This window comes from Cynocephalus volans, chromosome 10 (assembly GCF_027409185.1).
Source record: "Cynocephalus volans isolate mCynVol1 chromosome 10, mCynVol1.pri, whole genome shotgun sequence".
Classification (NCBI taxonomy): domain Eukaryota; kingdom Metazoa; phylum Chordata; class Mammalia; order Dermoptera; family Cynocephalidae; genus Cynocephalus; species Cynocephalus volans.
Window position 1 is genome coordinate 97,707,879 of NC_084469.1, and position 17,726 is coordinate 97,725,604.

At 58.2% G+C, this 17,726-nt stretch overlaps 4 protein-coding genes across 9 annotated transcripts in view; 2 read left to right on the top strand and 2 right to left on the bottom strand.

Moving 5' to 3' along the window:
* Positions 1 to 1,211: 1,211 nt before the first annotated feature.
* Positions 1,212 to 8,037, bottom strand: NDUFA11 (NADH:ubiquinone oxidoreductase subunit A11). 2 transcript variants are annotated; one of them, XM_063112375.1, is made up of 5 exons: positions 7,837 to 8,037; positions 3,556 to 3,648; positions 3,274 to 3,444; positions 3,075 to 3,197; positions 1,212 to 1,397 (listed from the first exon to the last, which is right to left on the bottom strand). In XM_063112375.1, exons 1-5 carry the CDS (start codon positions 7,931 to 7,933, stop codon positions 1,285 to 1,287), a joined length of 597 nt encoding a protein of 198 aa, XP_062968445.1. In that variant the 5' UTR covers positions 7,934 to 8,037; the 3' UTR covers positions 1,212 to 1,284. The 2 variants fall into 2 exon arrangements, with proteins under 2 accessions (XP_062968445.1, XP_062968446.1); XM_063112376.1 differs by lacking the exon at positions 3,274 to 3,444 and having other exon boundaries at positions 7,837 to 8,036.
* Positions 8,038 to 9,106: 1,069 nt separating this feature from the next.
* On the top strand, positions 9,107 to 12,432 carry VMAC (vimentin type intermediate filament associated coiled-coil protein). The gene is made up of 2 exons (XM_063112758.1): positions 9,107 to 9,297; positions 10,505 to 12,432. The coding sequence occupies exons 1-2, from the start codon at positions 9,107 to 9,109 to the stop codon at positions 10,821 to 10,823; spliced, it is 510 nt and encodes a 169-aa protein (XP_062968828.1). The 3' UTR covers positions 10,824 to 12,432.
* Positions 12,433 to 14,348: 1,916 nt separating this feature from the next.
* Positions 14,349 to 15,286, top strand: CAPS (calcyphosine). 2 transcript variants are annotated; one of them, XM_063113007.1, is made up of 4 exons: positions 14,349 to 14,446; positions 14,520 to 14,697; positions 14,896 to 15,102; positions 15,185 to 15,286. In XM_063113007.1, exons 1-4 carry the CDS (start codon positions 14,364 to 14,366, stop codon positions 15,284 to 15,286), a joined length of 570 nt encoding a protein of 189 aa, XP_062969077.1. In that variant the 5' UTR covers positions 14,349 to 14,363. The 2 variants fall into 2 exon arrangements, with proteins under 2 accessions (XP_062969077.1, XP_062969076.1); XM_063113006.1 differs by having other exon boundaries at positions 14,364 to 14,446; positions 14,896 to 15,021.
* A 563-nt stretch (positions 15,287 to 15,849) lies between these two features.
* RANBP3 (RAN binding protein 3) overlaps positions 15,850 to 17,726 on the bottom strand; it is a 58,164-nt gene continuing 56,287 nt past the window's right edge. For all 4 annotated transcript variants that reach the window (XM_063112015.1, XM_063112018.1, XM_063112017.1 and 1 more), the window contains 2 exons: positions 17,526 to 17,706; positions 15,850 to 17,350 (listed from right to left, as the gene is read on the bottom strand). In XM_063112015.1, coding sequence (XP_062968085.1) covers positions 17,307 to 17,350; positions 17,526 to 17,706 — 225 coding nt within the window. In that variant the 3' untranslated portion in view covers positions 15,850 to 17,306. The remainder of the gene's footprint in view (positions 17,351 to 17,525; positions 17,707 to 17,726) is intronic.

The following is a 17,726-nucleotide window of genomic DNA, read 5'->3' on the forward strand; positions in this document are numbered from 1 at the left end:
TGGCGTCTGGCCCCCTCAGCCCGAATGTTTGTGGACATCTGTGCCAGCTCCAGGGAAGATCCAGGGCAGGATGTCTGGTGTCACATGGGGCATGGAGGGGGTCCAGGGGAGGCTGGGAGGCTCGGCGTGGCAGGCGATGAGGCAGGGCGGAGGAAGGGACCTGGACTCACTATATAGGGGCAATCAGAACAAGGTGGGGGCCGCTGCCGCCGGGCGGGCCATTCTCTGGGCTCTGCACACGTTTAATTTTAGCTGCTCAGCCACTGGCTGAGTTATTACCCGGTGGACAGAGGAGGAAAGCGAAGTCTGGCTTTCAATCATGTCTAGGCCCCGTGGGGGTGCTGGCGAGGAGGAAAGGAAAGGGGCGAGGCTGGACACCGGTGAGGAGGGGGTGCAAGGGCCGCCGCTGGCCCCGCCTGCCCCTGCTGTCCCCACCCAGAGCCACCCAGCCCCCTGCCTGGCCAAGCACAGCTCTGCTCCTGGGTTGGGGCCTGGAGAGCCCTAATTTATGGGCCGCTGCGGTGAGTCGGGGCTTGCCGGGCCTTCCTCTCTGGCTGCCAGGAAGCACGGAGCCAGGGCCCTGCCAGCATCCCGGTGCCACCTAAATCACTCGGCCTGACAGGCTGTGGGCGAGGACCACACGTCTCTCACTGGTCACCACTGCTGACCCCTCACCTGGCCGGGCCAACAGGGTCCTGTCCCATTACACCCCAGCCCCAGTGGCTTCTGGTGACCTGCCCGATGGGAATGAGGCTTCCAGGCCAGGCCGTCCCAGACTCTCTGCTCCAACGCCCAGGAATTTGGAGCTGGGGCCGTGTTTTCCACATGCTCTTGGCTTCGGGGACAGGCCCAGAGAGCAGATGGCCCACAACCTGCAGGGGGGTCATGGCCAGAGCTGAGGAAAGGGCTGTGGGCTGCCAGGCCCAGTTTCTACTCACTTGGTGGCCCCTCGCAGGCTCCCACCCTATCCTGAGAAGCGGGGGAGGTACGGTGACCGGGAGTGTCCTGGCCAAGGCTCACCTCCCAGGCTGGAAGCCTGCTGCCCTCCCTTGTCTGCAGGGCCACTCTGGCGCCCTTGGTCCTGTCGGAAACAAGAGCTGGGATGGCAGGGGGACACGTGTGTTGGGCCTTATCTTTCTCACTTCCTCCCAGATCTGCCCTGAGCCTCCCTTGCTGGCTGGTGCGATGCCATCACAAGCTGTCAGGGACACTTACACACACACAGACACAGAATTTATTTCCAGATGCATTTCGGCCTGCTGAGATCCCGGCGGAAGGCAGGGCTCACATCTTGGGTTTCGCGAACACGTCCCAGCCCTCCAGCTGGCCCATCTTGAACAAGGCGGCAGCGGCGCCCATGTACACGCAGCTGCTGGCGGCGATCCCGTAGCTGTGAGCTGCAGAGTAGGAGTGAGACTGATGTCAAATAGGTGGGGACTTGGCCCGCGCCCACCCCAGGAGCTGGTCCGAGACCCCCAAGAGCTACCTCCGCCTTCGAGTTTTGCTTTGCTCCACCTGGGCTACGGGCTCTTCAGGGATGAAGTCACTCAACCCTCCAACAAACTCAGGAGGGGTGGGAGACTTCAGAGATGGGGAAACTGAGGCACACAGGGAGTCTTGAGCCCAGTCCCTTTGTGGCAGGAACTCAGGCTGTCGGGTTCTCACCACTGCTGCCCTGGCTCTGGACTCTGGGCTCTGGAACTGCTGGGTGCCAGGCAGTGGTGACACTTTGGGGTGTCTCAGCTTCTCCCCTGCCTATGCGTGCCAGGCCAGCCCATGTATCCCCCATCGTCTGTGACCCCAGAGCACAGACGGTGCCCCTGCTTGCCTGGGATTTCGAGGAAGAAGAGTGTCCCATCTTCTGCCTGCTGGGAATGCACACCCCATCACAGATGAGGACAGGGAGGCAGGCTGGGAGCAGTAGCCAGTCCCAGCCAGGGCTGGGCCAAGCGTCAAATCCAGACCTTGGCTTGCCCCCAGCCTCCAACCAATTCTGGTGGGAGCTGGGGAGGGGGAGGGCCTCTCCAAGGTCTTGACACAAAGGCAGCAGCGATGGCATGGGCTTCCTTCCCCGGCACCCTCTCTCTCTTCCCCACTGGAACCCGCCACAAAACACAAGGGTTGGCAGGCTGGGGGCACTGACCCTGGAGCCTGGGCCCAGGGGAGGGGCAGGAGTAGCACCCACCGCTTGTGGTAGGAGGGCTCCCTTGTGCCAGGCTGGCCTGGGCCCTGGCCCTGCCTCCCACCAGGGCTGCACCTTTTGCTGGCTGCTGAGACCACTTGCTCCGGGGTGACCTCAGGCCACCTGAACCCCTTCCCTGAGCCTCAGTTCCTGAATCTGTAAAGTGGGGGTGGTGAGAGCAGCTTCCCTACAAGGCTCTGGGTCTGGCCCGGTTCTGGACACCAGGAGACAGTGTCGTGAGGAGGACGGCAGTGTGAGGACCCCCACCTCCTCTCTGTGCTCACAAGCTAGGGGTGGAGACGGGCACTGAGAAGGCGTGGCAGACAGGAGGGGGTGTGGAGTGAGGACGGTGGGGGTGCTAGGTTGTACACAGGGTGGCTGTGACAGTGAGGAGGAGCCATGCTGACATTTGGGGGAAGAGCATCCCAGGCAGAGGGCACAGCCCATGCAAAGGCCCTGGGGCAGGACCGAGCTTGGTGTGTTGGAGGAACAGCGAGGGGGCCCATGTGGCTGAAACAGAGTGAGCGAGGGGGGGTGGGGAGAGGCGACAGGGCAGGCAGGGAGGGGACAGAACAGGTTGTGCAGTATCCTGCAGGCTGAGCCGAGTGCTGTGGAAAGCCGTGGGGAGCAGTCGGGGGCAGGAAGGCCTAGCGTGGTAGGCATGAAGTAGGTGCTTAGCAGCAACTGCAGTTGTGATCACTGAACTGGCTGGTGTTAAAGGACGCAGGGAGGCTTCGCAGCGACTGCCCTGTTGGGGCAGTGCTCTGTGCACCCCGGCCTCTGTTGGCTCCCCATCCCGGATGGAACAGAGAGCATAGAGGATCCGTGGGTCAGTGGAGATCAAGGGTCATTGTACAGGTTGGGAGGGGGAGGGTTGGGGGAGCCCACTCACTGCGTGCTCCTAGCGTCAGTCCTCCGGCGCAGCCACCAATGAAATAATTCAGGGGGTCATCGGGCTTCTCACGGACCTGGGCGCTGATGCAGGATGTGAGGCCAAACATGGCTCCGATGGCGGCTGCAGGGATAGATGGAAGGCGTGGGCACTGAGTCGGACCCAGAGGGAGCCTCAGTAGAGCACCCTGGGCACTCACTGCCAGAGGGGGCCGAAGCGTCCAGTTTGGATGGAGAGAGACGCCACCAGTCAGCTAGCTGCTGCCCTTCTGGGCATCCTGCTCCCAGCCCCGGAGCTGGTCTCCTGGTGTGTGTCCCCCATGAAGGATCATCCTCTTTCCCCGTGGATACTGGAGGGAGCTGAGGTAGCCCTGGAACATGTTCCGAGAGCCGGGGCAAGTGATGGGGGCCAGGGCAGTGCCAGGAGAGCCCCCCAAAGAAGTTAAGACACCCCCAGCCTTGCCTGGCCCCACCTGGCTCACCTGCAGTAAACGTGTATCGTCCCACCCTGGCCACTCCCTCGAGGATGGAGTCCGCGGGGTTGAGTGCGACACTGTAAGCAGAGACGGTCAGGCCTGTGGACAGAGGGGACAGAGTCTGCTCAAACACTGTCCACCTGGCTGATCTCTCCCCCTGGGTCCTCACAATTTCCTCCAGGCAGCTTTGGCACCAGCTCTCTTTGCCCAGGGCCTTATAGCTGCTGAGCGGCAGAGCTGGATTCGAACCTGGGTCCACCGCTCCAAAGCCTGGGCTCTTCCTCCCAACTCACCCCCAGGCCTCCCGCCCTGCTAAACTACATGTTCTCAAGGCCTGGTCCATGCTACCTCTTGCAGGACACCCGCCTTCAGCACAGCACCAGCCAGCAGAGGTAAGGACTGTCCACACTGTGGGCATGAGACAAGGCCCTGGAGCCATGCGCCACCAGCTCAGACGCCACAGTGGCCTGCAGGTCCCGACTCCAAGCTCCCATCAATGGCTCTATTCTCTTGTGGGGCCTGGGGCTCCTCAGCCTAATCCCCCTTGGCAGAGGCTCTGCTTCCGGGCTGCCAACGCCTCCTCCTTGCCACTCCTGGGCCCCTCTCTGCACCGGCAGCTCGGGCCCGGGCCTGTCCCTCACACCTGGCTGACTTGGCTGCCGCCCATGCCCCCTCGGCCTTGCCACTCTGGTCAGCTTTTTTATCCCTCCCGTCTCCCCTGCTGCCCTGCGCTGATGCTGGCTTTTCTGCATGAGGGGCAGGGCCTGGAGCCTCATCCTGGCCCACCAGCCCAGCCGGGAGCCTGGGGCACCCTGAGTAAGAAGGGGCAGGCCCTGGGGCCACCTCCCTGCCTCTCACCCCCCAGCCCCTCTACAGTGGCGGGCAGAATAAGACTCGCTGGCTGCTTATCACCGAGGCACAGGCTCCCCCATCCTCCAGCCAACCCCACTCAGGGCAGAGAAGCACCCTTCCTCTCCTACAGCCCCCTCAATGTGGTCCAGTTGCTGTACAGACCTCCTGGGGCCAGCCCATCCCAGAGAAAACAACTTGCCACGGGTGGGCGACAAGGGCAGCCCTTGCCCTTGCCCTCAGGACCTGATGGGCTCAGCCTTGTTATGCCCCCTGCAACACTTCGGGGAAGTGAGGGGACCTCAGAGAGGTAAAGTGAGCCTGGAAGCCAGGTGAGTCTGACCCAAGCTCACATGCAATCCTTCATGATGTCTCCAGGGAAGTGGGCTGTACCCCACTTCCCCAACCTCAAACTTTATGGGGCCTTCCAGGCTGAGCAGCACCATCCCCTCGCCCCCAGCCCCTGCCACAGCCTTGGCTGGGACTCAGCTCAGGCTGGTTCTGTCCCACGGGAGCCGCTGGGGGCACTGCTCACATCTGGCAGTGGTGCTCATCTACAGAACGATCCTGAGGAGAGCCAAGACTGCTCCCCCACTGCACAGATGGGGAAACTGAGGCCCAGGGATAGGGGAAAAGAGCTGCATATGGGTAAGGAGTGCTTTGCGGATCTTGTTTCTCCCAATCCCATGACAAAGCCTAGGATCCCTAAGTGAAGTGCTGGGGGCATGGCGCGGGCGAGGGCAGCCTTGTCCAGGGTCAGGGGTGGGAGTCTGATCCGGGGCTCCCTCCAGCCCTTACCTCATGCCCCCTGCCCCGCAAGCTGCCATCCTCAGTCACTTTGGCTCACACACGCACACACCCCAGCTCATAAAGATTCTTAATCAGATTCCCAGCCCACCTGGGACCTATGAGTCCTAGTCCAGGGCTGAGCAGCCACAAGGGTCTTTTAACCCTCTTGCCCACTGAAGTGTAACCACTGACATGATTCAGTGATGGCTTCTGGACCCAGTCACAGAATGACGCCTGGGGGGAAACTTATTGACCTCACCCCCATAGGCCAGTGGTTCCAGCCCAGGGACACCCAGGTTACAGAACATGCCTGACATGGTGAATGCTCCCACCAGCCTATGTCCCCTCCAAAGTCCTTGAACTGGGAGCGGATGCTCCAGGCCTCCTAATTATGCTGTAGAATCCAAAAGCCCCACCCCAGCTCTTCCCCAGAGATCATTCAATATGGTGACTCACCAGACCCACCCCTCCAGGAGTCCCCCAAGCATAAGGATCTCTACTGGCTCGGACCTTTCCACAGCCCCCCATCGCCCTTCAAAAGCCATCCACCACCACCCTGACGCCGCCTGCTGCTGGCTCCCTCTGAGCCTCCCACAGTGACCTTCCAGACACAGTGAGCATTCATTCATTCATTCATTCATTCATTCAGTTACTGCCATTCATTCGCTTGTTCTTTCACAGTGTGCCCACAAGGTGCCTTGCTGGTTCACTCATTCATTCCCAAAGTTACTGAGTACCCACAAGGTGCCACATTCATTCACTCACTCAATTACTGTATGTCCAAAAGGTGCTTTATTCATTCATTCATTCATTCATTTGTCCATTCATTCACAGTTATGTGTCCACAGGTGCCAGACTTCGCTGAAAGTACAGGCTCCCTGCTGTCCAGGGGTGCATCATCTCAGAGAAGCAGACACGAAACAAGTTACCTCCCTCAGGTGAGGAGTAGGGGGAGGCAGAGAATGAAGAGGGGTTGGGGCAGTAAGAAGCACATTTAAGCCAAGGCGTGTATGCTGAGTGGAGTTGGCCAGTGACAAATTCAGGGAACGTGAGCAAAACAGTGTAACACTCAAAGCCCCCTGGGCACCATGGAGGGCTCGTGGAAGAGAGTGACCACCCCGAAATCTGACTCCCTTGGCAACTCCCCGACATGGCACCTCTGTCAAAGGTTCCTACCCCACCCAGCAAGACTCTCAGCAAGGCCCCCAGAGTCTCCTTACTCAGCAGCACCCCACACCCAAGACAAGCTCAGTCTCCCCCAAAAGCCTCCCGAGACTTCAGTCCATCCTACAGCACGTGCATGTGTGAGCACGGGCACGCGCTCCTTCTAACACAAACACCAATGCTCATGTCTTTCTCGTTTCCACCTCTACCTCTCAAAATCCCCCTGAAGGCCCCACATGCCCCTCAGGTGATTCTCTCCTGCTTTAATTTCCCCTGAAATACACCTATGATCCCCCACAAAAAAGCTTTGTCAAAATTTCCCTCAGTGTCTCCCCTTAAGAATTTGCCAGAATAACTTCCCCTGTGTGACACCCCAACACTGCCCAGCCCTCTGAGGCTCTATAAGTGCTCCCTCCCCACAGACCTACCAGACCCTATCACACACTCTGGACTCTCTCAAAAACTCATCATTCAAGCCCACTCCACATAATCCCATCCCTGGGAATCCTCCTTCAGCCCTTTCTCCTGAAGACTGTCCATAAGGAGCCCATGGGAACATTCCTTGTCTCAGAGACCCCTAGGGGCAGGTCAGCAGGCCTGGATTTGCAGTCTGGCTCCAAATGACCCCAAGGCAGTTAGCAAACCTCTCCACACCCACTTCAGTTCCCATCTCCGAGACATGAAGATAATAATGATCAGTCTTATTAAATACGCAGAAAATGATGCCTCCCAGTGGAGACTCTGCCAGGCCCTGTTTCAGAAGCTGAAGACAGGGAGGTGACCAAAACCGTCATATCTACTCCTCAGGGAGACGGAGAATTAAAGGAGACTGGAAGGAGCCAGATTTTGGGGTCTTCCATATAGGGGAATGACAGGGCTGTGGATCCCCTCATGACCCCCCAAGGTTACCCTTATAATAGCTCCTGACCTCCTTCACCTAGGGCCCCTCTGGTGGCCCCAATAAAAGCTTCAGATGTCCCTGTCCACCCAGCAACTCTTGACCCTAGAAAGACCTCATTCCACTCCAAAACTTTCTCAAACTTTTGTACCCCCACAGACGCCCCCAAACGACCCATGACCCCCTCAATCTCAAACTTACCCCGTTGGCAAGTCTCATGACTCCCTCGTTTCTTCGATCCCGTTAAGGGCCCTGCCTCACTCCACAACCTCCCGGAGCCTGGTGGTCACTCCACCAAATCCCTTCACGCCTCTCCACCTGACCCCAGCACCCAGGGACCGCCTCTGACGACCCCAGTGACCAACTTGTCACATGTACCACGACCTTCCGGTGCCCTCCAACCCTGCCTGACACTCCCCCGCACCGCCTACCTCACACGAGAGCCCCCCGTGGCCGCCCCAGACACCCCGGTGACGACCACATGCCACCCCGCGAGATTCCCAGGCCCCCGTGACCCACTGAGACAGCCCCCAGTGACCCTATGACCTCCCTGCGCCCTCCGCCCTCGGCGCCTGGGTGACGCTCACCGACGGCGCCGCCGATAGCGGTGCTGACGTAGGCTTTGCGGTGGCACTCGGTGCCTTCGGGGATGTCACTGTACTGTTGAAAAAGCCTTCGCGCCATGGCCGCGCACCCCCCTTCCCGCACGGAGGACCCCTCCGGCTCCGCGCCACCAAGGGCAGCCTCCGCTGGCTCTCGCGAGACTTCCGGGTGGCGCGCGCCGCCTTCTGGGAGGACGGGCCGGCAACAAGAGCGCAACTTTATTGAGCACCAGGGACATGGACACGGGTCTCGCGCACGGGCCGGGAGCGAGCCTGGCGTAAGGGAGCTGCCTCGGGCCGAACTGAGGCCGACCGCTCTCAGTGAAGACAGGTTTCGCTGGTCCCAGCTCAGGGATCGTTTGACTGCCGGGGTGGGGTCTAATTTAGAGGCGGCACTGCGACAGGGGCTAGCCTATCCGCGTGCACAAACCAGGGCGCGGGACAGGCCTCCACTCGGTAGGAGCGAGGTGTCATTATGGGGCGCGGTGTGACAGGAATATGGCCACTCCCGGAGCCAGAATCTGCACGGGGCGTGCTCATGCCCTGTGGCCGGTCCCCAACCCAGAGTGAACCGCGTGCGACTATTTGGGGGCGTGACCAGGACCGGGGCGGGGCTTAACGGGAAAGTGACCAATCCCAGCACTAGGATCTTAGCGGGCCTTGCCGGTGATCAACCTGAGGCTTGGTCCAGCCCCGCGTCGGATGAAGCAAGTGCTTGACTTGCGGTCGTGGGCGGAACCGGAGGCGTAACCTGAAACGGTATTGACCAATCCGGAGGGGCACAATGGTCATGCCTGGGACTGCCCCTGAAAGGTTCGTGGCCAATCACGTGGATCCGAAAGAAAAGTAGCGGGCCCTGGGGGCGTGGTCAGGCTTGTTGTTTTGCGGAGTTCGGACCAATCCCGGTGTTAACTTCTACATAAGGCGGGGCATTTCTCGAAAGTGTGGCCAATCCCGTTGCCAGGGCCCGAGAGGGGCGAGCCGCCTCGGGACAAGACTAACATGGGGGCGTGGCCTGTCTGGATTTTGGCCAATCTTGGAGTTAGGCCGGGCTCAGGGGCGGAGTTTCAAGGTGCCGGAAGCAGTGAGCGTATTTGGGTTTGAGAACCGCAGAACCCAGCCCTGGGGGCGGGGCCTAGAGGGGGCCGCGGTCGATCGCGCCGAGGACCTGAGGGGCGTGGCCCGTCGAGGGGCAGGGCCTTGCCAGTTTCGGGCCGCCCAGGGGCGTGGCCGGGCCTGGGCTGCGTACGGGGCCATGTCGGTGCCGCCTGCCCTGCAGATCCGCGAGGCGAATGCACATCTGGCGGCCGTGCACCGGCGCGCGGCGGAGCTGGAGGCCCGGCTGGACGCGGCGGAGCGCACGGTGCGCGCCCAGGCCGAGCGCCTGGCCCGTCACGACCAGCAGCAGCGCGCCGCCCTGGACGAGCTGGGCCGCGCCAAGGACCGGTGAGGCCCGGGGCCCGCCAGGTGGACTTCTCCGAGGAGGTGGGCGGAGGCAGAGCCGAGACTGGAAAGGGAGAAAGGGCAGGGGGAGCCGTGTGCATTCACGTGGAGGTTGGACTGCCGGTGGGATTGAAAAAAAACACACCAAAAAGTCGAATTAGTCATTAGTATGTGAAGCTGAGAGATGTGCCACAAGTGTGAATTGCGAACTTCAAACAGGTTCCACTTTCCCACAAGGCAAAATTAGCTGGTACTGAATGGTGCAAGGACCACCGACCGCCTGGCGTAGGCACTGGGAGCCCTGGTAGGTTCTTGAGCGAGGGAGGATGGGATCAAATCAGCTTGTTTGAATAGTCTTTCCAGCAGCTGAGGATTGAATGGGATCAGACAAGCGCCTAGGGAGGAGGGAGGAGCTGAGGCCCAGGTGGGAAACAATTCAGAGCTAACTGGATTCATTCATTTATATTTACTGAGCACCAATGTGCCAGGCACTGTGAGGGGTACTGGAGCACACCGGTAAGACCTACATGGCCCTGCCCTTAGGGAGTTCATGGTCCGGTGGAGAAACAGACACATCACTGGCGGTTACAACATGGGGTGGTCAGGAGCTGTGATGGACGGGCACACAGAGCTCAGAGGGGGCCCAGAAGGAAGGCTTCCTGGAGGAGGAGCCATCTAAGAACAACAAATGGGAAGAGATGATGAGGAAGAGGCAACTGCAGGAAGAGTGAAAGGGAGTGATGAGGGTTGTTTCAGCTTGGGCTGCCATAACAAAAGACTATAGACTGGGTGATTTAAACAACAGAGATCTATTTCCCACAGTTCTGGAGGCTGCAAGTCTGAGAGCAGGGTACCAATATGGTCAGGGTCTACTGAGGACACTCTTCCTGGCTTGCAGACTGCTGCTGTCTTGCTGTCTTCTCATGGTAGAGCCAGTGAGTTCTTTGGTGTCTCTTCTTGTAAGAGCACTAAACCCAACCCTTGTGACATCATCTAACCTTTATTATTCCCTCCCAAAGGCTCCATTTCCTAATACCACTCCATTGAGAAGACACAAACATTTTCCATAATAAGAGGGGACCTTAAGGCAGTGGCGAGGAGTATGGATTTTAACCTATGGTGATGGGCAGCCTCAGGAGGGTAGGGAGCAGGGAGGAGCTGACCCTCTGGTCCCCTAGTACCTTACTGTCCAATCTTGCCTTCCTGCCAGTGAGATTGCTGCTCTGCAGGAACAACTGCAGACCTCTGAGGCCACTGTCCACAGCCTGAAGGCTGCTGTGCACCAGAGGGACGAGCTCATCCAGCAGCTGCAGCCCCGGGCCGAGCTGCTGCAGGACATCTGTCGCCGCCGGCTGCCCCTGGCTGGGCTACTGGCTGCCCTGGCTGAGGCCGAGCGTCTGGGGCCCCTGCCAGCCAATGACCCAGGCCACCCACTCCCTGGTGGGCCTGGTCCACCTCTTGCCAACAGCACTGCGGACGAGAGGGACAGGGACCACCTCCAGCCTGCCGTGTTTGGGACCACAGTGTGAGCCCCGAAGTACAGATTCCAGAATGGAGACTGAAGGCTCCTCTCTTTAGGGACTTCCACTGCTGTGGGTGTCCTTTGGGGTCACCAAGTGTCCTGGAGGGGACCCCATGGCAGAGTGGTAATCCTGTCCAAGTATCAAAACAAGCTAAAAAGTCAAAGTTTTGAAACAAGCCCACAGGCCAAATGCGGATGTTTAGCTCAGACAAGTTTTGTTTTGTTAAGTTCTGTTTTGTTTTAAACTTTGAATCAATCACCCATGTTGAGAAACTGGCAATGCTTACACAAAAAATCTGGATTTCTAGCTTCAGACTTGGCTATGCTTGCCTGGATCAGAGTCCTGGGTACGCTCTGTAGCCAGGGTGTGAGTTTCCACTTGTCCTCTCCCCTTTCTTAGGTTATCCGTCTAGCCCCCAAAGCATCTGAGTTTGAGACCTCTCTTTTTTCTGTCTGGTGGAGGCAGATGGTATCAAGTTCCACATTAGTTTGAATTTTCCTTCCCCTTTTCCTCCTGCCCTGATTCTTATTCCTCATTAAGTATTCCCCATCCTGGGGCTAAAGCTTGAACTTTTTTTTAACCCAGACCAAACTTGGGAGCTTCAAGCCACATGCTATCTATCTTACAGTGGTATGAAGACAATTTTTTAATCCTATATATTTTCCCTAACTATGTCCTTCCCTCAACCTTTAACCCAGAAGGAAGAGCAGGCTGGTGAGAAAGGCTGAGATGCTGGCAACTGGGTTGCCCAGGAAGAAGTGTGCATCCTTCAACCTTTTCCTGATGGCGGCATGCCTCAGGACTTTGCACTGGCTGTTTCCTCTGCCTAGAATGCTCTTCCCCCTGAGCTCCACATGATTGGTCACTCAGGTCTTTTCTCAAATGCCACCTCCCCAGAGAGGCCTTTCCTGACCACCTTATCTGAAGGAATTCCTCCTCCCACCCCCAGACCTTGCCATTACCCCATTTTATTTTCCTTAACAGAACTTTTTACCATCAGAGTATAAGCTCCATAAGGGCAGGAATTTTTGTCTCTCTTGTTCTATTTTTGTCTGTCTTTTTTCTTTTGGGCAGCTGGCTGATAACAGGGATGGAACCCTGAACCTTGGTGTTAACAGCACCAGCCAGCCCTCTCTTGTTCTGTCATCAGTGCCTGATGTATTCTGGAAGCCCCAGCAGGAACAGGATGGGTCCGTGGGCCCTGAACGGAGCCGGGGCTCCCCAGCACATCTGATGAAGCCCCCTGGAGCTAGTCTAGCTTTTGTAGCAAGCAGCTATCTCCTTTTTATATCCCCTAGAGAATCTATTTTTTAATTCCCTCTTTCTATACTGTCCTTCTTGGCTTGAGACATTCAGGGCGCTTTGCTTTTTATTAAACCAGGGAAAGGAGAGAAACTCTGTGCCTTTCTGTGCCCAGCCTGGTCGGCAGCTGTCTCCCAGCCTCCTTACTCAGGGAATTGCCACACCAGGAACCGCCAAGGGGCAGGGCCTGTTTCAGCCTGGAAAGGTCGGTGGCCATCCCCAGCCCTTGGGACAGCGCTGCCTATCCGGCTGGCATCTCACAGGGACCCCTCAGTGCAGTAACAATGGCCCCATTTTCTACTCTGGATGAATAAAGGGGGGCTGTTTTGTACAAAGGGAAGGCAGGCTGGGGCCTGTCTGTGCTCAAGAATAAACCGGATGATTTCTCAGCCTGGGTCCTTCATGGTTTCTTCCTGGCATGGGGGCTGGAGAAGTGGCCTTCTGTGTTTCTCATGGCCTGGGGTGGGGCTCTGCTGGGCCTCGAGAGAGGCGCTTGTGCCAGGCTCTCTACACACACAATTACATCTGATCTTTACAGCCGCCCGTGGACACAGGCCTTGCCCCCATTTTACAGCTGTGGAAAGTGAGGTCTCAGAGAAGTCATTGAAACGGCCTCAGGGTCCGGAGGGCCAGGGCCACTCCCAATTGTGGGCAGTTATTGTTGAAATTCTTACTCTCTTTTAAAAATGAGATGACAGATAAAATAAGTAAAAAGAAAAAAACCAAAACAAACAAACAAACAAAAAATGAGATGACAAAACAGAACTACAATAATTGTGGTTATATTTTACATTTTTCTATAGAAAAAACAAACTGATGCTGCCTAACACTCAAAAAAACACAACGAAGTATTTCTCTGCCTACTTGAAGAATTTTGGACTGCAGGAAGTCATCAGAATTTTTGCAGCAAAATGTCACTGTGGGTTCTCATACAACCAACGGTGTTACTTACACCAGCTGGGGCTTGGAACACTTGAGTCGCTTGTGATCTACTGATTGCTTTCTGACTGCAAAGGCAACACAATGGGGCTGTGTCTGAGATAAGCCCAGTCTTGGAAAAGCCTCCGATAATCCCCGGGTCTGGGCCGGTGGTGGGTCTCCAAACAAGGCCTGCTTTAAGTCCTGAGAAATCCAACCATCTCAGCTGGCAGTTACGTCCTGAGTCTCAATCGAAGGCCCGCTGTGCTGGTGGCCTTGGTGCCTCTCGGTTTATGTTAGGGGTCAGGGCTCATCTATTTGGTATCACAGTGCCCCGGGCCCACCAGCTTGTCCTGAGCGAAACCACCAAATTGTGCTTAAGAACTGAAAACTAGGGCCGGCCCATGGCTCACTTGGGAGGTGTGGTGCTGACAAAACCAAGGCCACAGGCTCGGATCCTGTATAGGGATGGCCAGTTAGCTCACTGGGTGAGTGCGGTGCTGACAAAACCAAGCCAAGGGTTAAGATCCCCTTACCGGTCAATTAAACAAATAAACAAAGAACAGAAAACTAACCCAACAAAATACCTGTAATGAAAAAAATACCATAACTGGCTCAAGACAACAGTAGTGGCTTTGTCTCAATTAACATGGAGATGTCCATAGGACTCGCTGTGTCTTGGCTCAGTTCTCGCTGGTTTGATGACCTCTCACTAGACATGGGTCTAGGCAGGAGGTCTTGGGACCCCAGGACCCAGGCTGCCTTTAGCCTTTTTCAATGTTGATCTCTCAGTAATTTTGTCAGCTCTGGTTTTGGCTGAGCTGCCCAATGAGGCCCAGAGAGGGGGAGGGACCTGCCCTGGGTCACACAGGAATCAGGCCTCCCCCCAGGACACTTCAGCCCTTGCAGGGCTGTGGTCTGCCCCTTCTCGTGGCAGCCAGGGACGCCCACCCGGGCCTAGCTCTGTCCTAAGCCCTGACACTGTGGAGCTGGGAGTGAGTAAGCAAGACCGAGGGTGGAGAGCAGCACCAGGGACAACACAACTCTGCCCCTATCAGCCCCGCCCCCCGGCACAGTGAGAATTACAGCTGGGGCCCCTCCCAGTCTCCAGAGCCACCGTCCCTTAGCAACAGTCTTGCCAGGCAGGACGCGCAGCCAACGCTGGGGAAAGCAGGCAGGACTCAAGACAGACACAGGCCAGGTGAGTGAGGAAGGGGTTGTTGGCCAGGGTGGGCTTGCAGCTCCCAGCCCTGAGCCTGGCCGGCCGGCAGGGAATTCCACCTTGACCTCTCTCCTATTCAGCTGCCCAGAGAGCCCCGACCCAGCATGGATACCGTGGACGCCACTGTGGAGAAGCTCCGGGCACAGTGCCTATCCCGAGGGGTCTCAGGCATCCAAGGCCTGGCCAGGTGAGTTGTCCCCTCGCATCTCCCCGACCCCAGCCCCAGCAATCATTGTCCAACTACGCTTCTTGTCCCCCAGGTTTTTCCGCCGCCTGGACCGGGATGGGAGCCGATCCCTGGATGCGGGGGAGCTCCGGCGGGGCTTGGCTGAGCTGGGGCTGGCGTTGGACAAGGCTGAGGTAGAAGCCGTGTGCAGGCACTGGGACCGTGATGGCAGTGGGACACTGGACCTGGAGGAATTCCTGCGGGCACTGCGGGTGAGGCCTTGCCAAGTGTTCTCTGAGAATGGGGTGTCTGAGGATGCTGAGACAGTGAGATGGGGAAATCACCCTTAAGAGCTACTGTGAAGGGCACTAGCTCAGGGTGACATCCCCAGTGCTCTGCATGCACTGCCTGGTGGGGGCTGGGGACCTCTGCCACCTTCTACCCCTGGTTACTGCCTCTCCCCTCCCCAGCCCCCCATGTCCCAGGCCCGCGAGGCGGTCATTGCAGCTGCATTCACCAAGCTGGACTGCAGCGGGGACGGTGTGGTGACTGTGGATGACCTCCGTGGGGTGTACAGTGGCCGTGCCCACCCCAAGGTGCGCAGCGGGGAGTGGACTGAGGAGGAGGTGCTCCGCCGCTTCCTGGACAACTTTGACTCCTCTGAGAAGGATGGGGAGGTAGGTGGCTGCGTGGTGCCCCCCCCATCCTGAGGCAGCACCCCCAACAGCTGGGTCCCCCTCACAGCCCATGTGCCCCCAGGTCACACTGGCAGAATTCCAGGACTACTACAGTGGCGTGAGTGCTTCTGTGGACACAGATGAGGAGTTCGTGGCCATGATGACCAGTGCCTGGCAGCTCTGAGCAGCGCCCATGCACTCAGCTGGTGTCGCCGGAGCTACTGTAGGACCCCCTGCCCAGCACAAGTCAGGGCCCTCTTACCTGCGCTCCGGGTTGAGCAGGCAGGCACACAGCAGAGACATGGGGAGGGGGGTTGTGGGAGAACTGAGGCCGCAGAACCGGCTAGACCAGGTCTCAGACCCTGTGGGGCCACCAGGTGGGACAAGGTTCTAACAAAGGTCACTGGTTCAGGACCCCAAGGAGAAGGTCCCTGCCTGCCCACACCGTGCTGACCTGAGACCCCCCCCTTGATGTCTCCCCTCCCTTATCCCCAGCCTCAGGCTGCTCTCCCAGCCCCTGTGGGTCCCCCGGGAAGCCAGGTGGTCTGAGAGCAGAGCCTCTACATGGAGATGGCCAGTCTTGGAGCATGCAGTTTGGACACCTGCCCAGGTGTGGAGTGTGAGGCAGGGGTCAGGAGCACACAGGCAGCCTGGCATGCTTAAGGGACCTCATCCTGGGAGGCAGACGCCTTTCTGGGCCAGGCCATGGGCTTCCTGTGGCCCTTGGGGCATGCAGGAGGCCAGGGCTTTAGTTAAAAGTTTTAATGTAGTTCCCAAATACATTTCATATGACAATCTTACATAAATGTTCCAAAACACATGGGCGTTATCTGGTTTTACTTGTCACTAGTTGGCTAAGGCTTAAAGCAGAGAAGTGTGACCGGATCTGTTGGGAGGGTCTCTGGTGTCTTCCCTGGCTCAGGCTTGCTCGGGGGCTGGGCAGTGCCAGCCAAAGACCCTGGAGGTGTGGACAGCACAGCTGGAGAAACGAGGCCTTCTCTTCAACTCTCCAAGGGTGGGACAGGGTGGGCGGTGCCGGCTGGCTCTTGACCACACTCCTGGGTGGGGGTGGGCATGGTGCCAATCCTGTGTGTGCTGCGTGTGTGGGACAGCCTGCTGTCTGGCCCAGCCCCCTGGCTCCTCAGTGAAGTCCTAGCTAGGGTCGCCCTCTACCTCCCCCAGAGGCCCTCAGCCCTGGACAGTTTTGGGGGCAGTGACGCCAGTGTTGGGAAATGAATGGCCAACAGCAGGAAGCAGGTTTTTGCCTGGGTGCCTGATGATGGGTGAACCACATGATGTGGACAAGGAGGATGATGGTAGGAGACCCTGGGGACCCTTCCAGGGATCTTTTCCCAGATAGGCACTCTCCAGATCTAAGCCAGATAGGCCCAACACCTCAGTACCCTATGACTTGGTCTGGAGGAAACCAGGGTGAACAGTGGGGGCCTGGTGACACCCTCTCCCCCAGCTCAGAGGCCAGGACCACAAGAACAGGGACCTCGATGGAGCTGTGTCTGCTCAACGCACCAGAGCATCTTAAGCTAAGAAACCAAAAACAAAGCCTTTGAAAATAAAAAAAAATAAAATAAAATCTGTAAAATATAAACCCCAAATCAGAATAGGGGAAACAGGAAATAAAAATAGTAGTTAACGAAATGTCCAACAGGCCCAGTGTTTACACTTCTGTGAGCAGACCCCGTGGCCTGGGCTGGGGTCCCAGGCCTGAGACAAGGGACCTTGGCTGGTAGGAAGGGGTGAGCCCCAGGGTGCAGAGGGCCAGCTGCTCCCCACAGGGCAGGACTCCATGACAGGGAGGGATGGGTGTGGGCAGGAGGCGGTGGTGAGGCTGAAGCTCCAGCTGGACCCAGAGGCTCGCAACACGAGGGGTGAAGAAATCAGGTCTCCCATTCCCAGTGAGAAGCCATGACAAGTCTTAATGTGCCATTTCAATTCAAAGGAGGGGAGGGAAGAAATGTTCTTTTTTGTTTTGCTCATCAATATGATGAGGTCTCGTGTCCCAAGCCACATTCAGGCAGTTCCCGAGTCTGCTTATCAACAGGACGTGCGGGTCCAGACTGTGGCCAACCCGGCGGGGCATATGGTTCCCGGGCCCCGCACCTCGACGCTGCCTGCGGGGAGGGGGCGGGCGGGCGGCAGACAGACGGACAAAGCAGCAGCCTCACGTGCAGCCAGGCTCCCGGCCGCTATGTGCTCACGGTTGTCTGCCCATCCCCTTCGTCGCCAGTGCCTGTGGGGAAGCAGCGGCCTCTCCGTCAGGCCCTGGTCCTGCCCTGGATGGAGTCTGTAATTCCTGGGCCAGGCCACCCCCTCCCAGAGGCCAGCCCTGGGTCAATGACAGCAGGTGGGAGGACCCATGACACCAGCCCACTCAATCCCTCCAGGGCAGGGACTGCCCGGCTCACCAGTGGCTCCTGAGGGAGCCAGGACATCGTCATCATCACTGTCGTCCTCCTCGTTGGATGGGGCGGCCCCAGGCTCGGGGACGGGCACCTTGGCCTCCTGCTCCTGCTCCACACGGCTGCGCAGGGCCAGGATGCGATGGTGCAGGGCTGCATACAGCTGGCCTGTGTCCTTGGAGCTGGCCTGGGGGACGGACAGGGGCT

Coding starts and splice junctions, on each gene's coding strand:
- NDUFA11 (XM_063112375.1), bottom strand. CDS start 7,933: ATGGCGCGAAGGCTTTTTCAACAGTACAGTGACATCCCCGAAGGCACC. Junction 3,198..3,273: donor CGCTTCGGCCCCCTCTGGCA/GTGAGTGCCCAG, acceptor CTATCCCTGCAG/CCGCCATCGGAGCCATGTTT. Junction 1,398..3,074: donor ACTGACGCTAGGAGCACGCA/GTGAGTGGGCTC, acceptor CCTACTCTGCAG/CTCACAGCTACGGGATCGCC.
- VMAC (XM_063112758.1), top strand. CDS start 9,107: ATGTCGGTGCCGCCTGCCCTGCAGATCCGCGAGGCGAATGCACATCTG. Junction 9,298..10,504: donor CTGGGCCGCGCCAAGGACCG/GTGAGGCCCGGG, acceptor CCTTCCTGCCAG/TGAGATTGCTGCTCTGCAGG.
- CAPS (XM_063113007.1), top strand. CDS start 14,364: ATGGATACCGTGGACGCCACTGTGGAGAAGCTCCGGGCACAGTGCCTA. Junction 14,447..14,519: donor GGCATCCAAGGCCTGGCCAG/GTGAGTTGTCCC, acceptor CTTGTCCCCCAG/GTTTTTCCGCCGCCTGGACC. Junction 14,698..14,895: donor AATTCCTGCGGGCACTGCGG/GTGAGGCCTTGC, acceptor TCCCCTCCCCAG/CCCCCCATGTCCCAGGCCCG.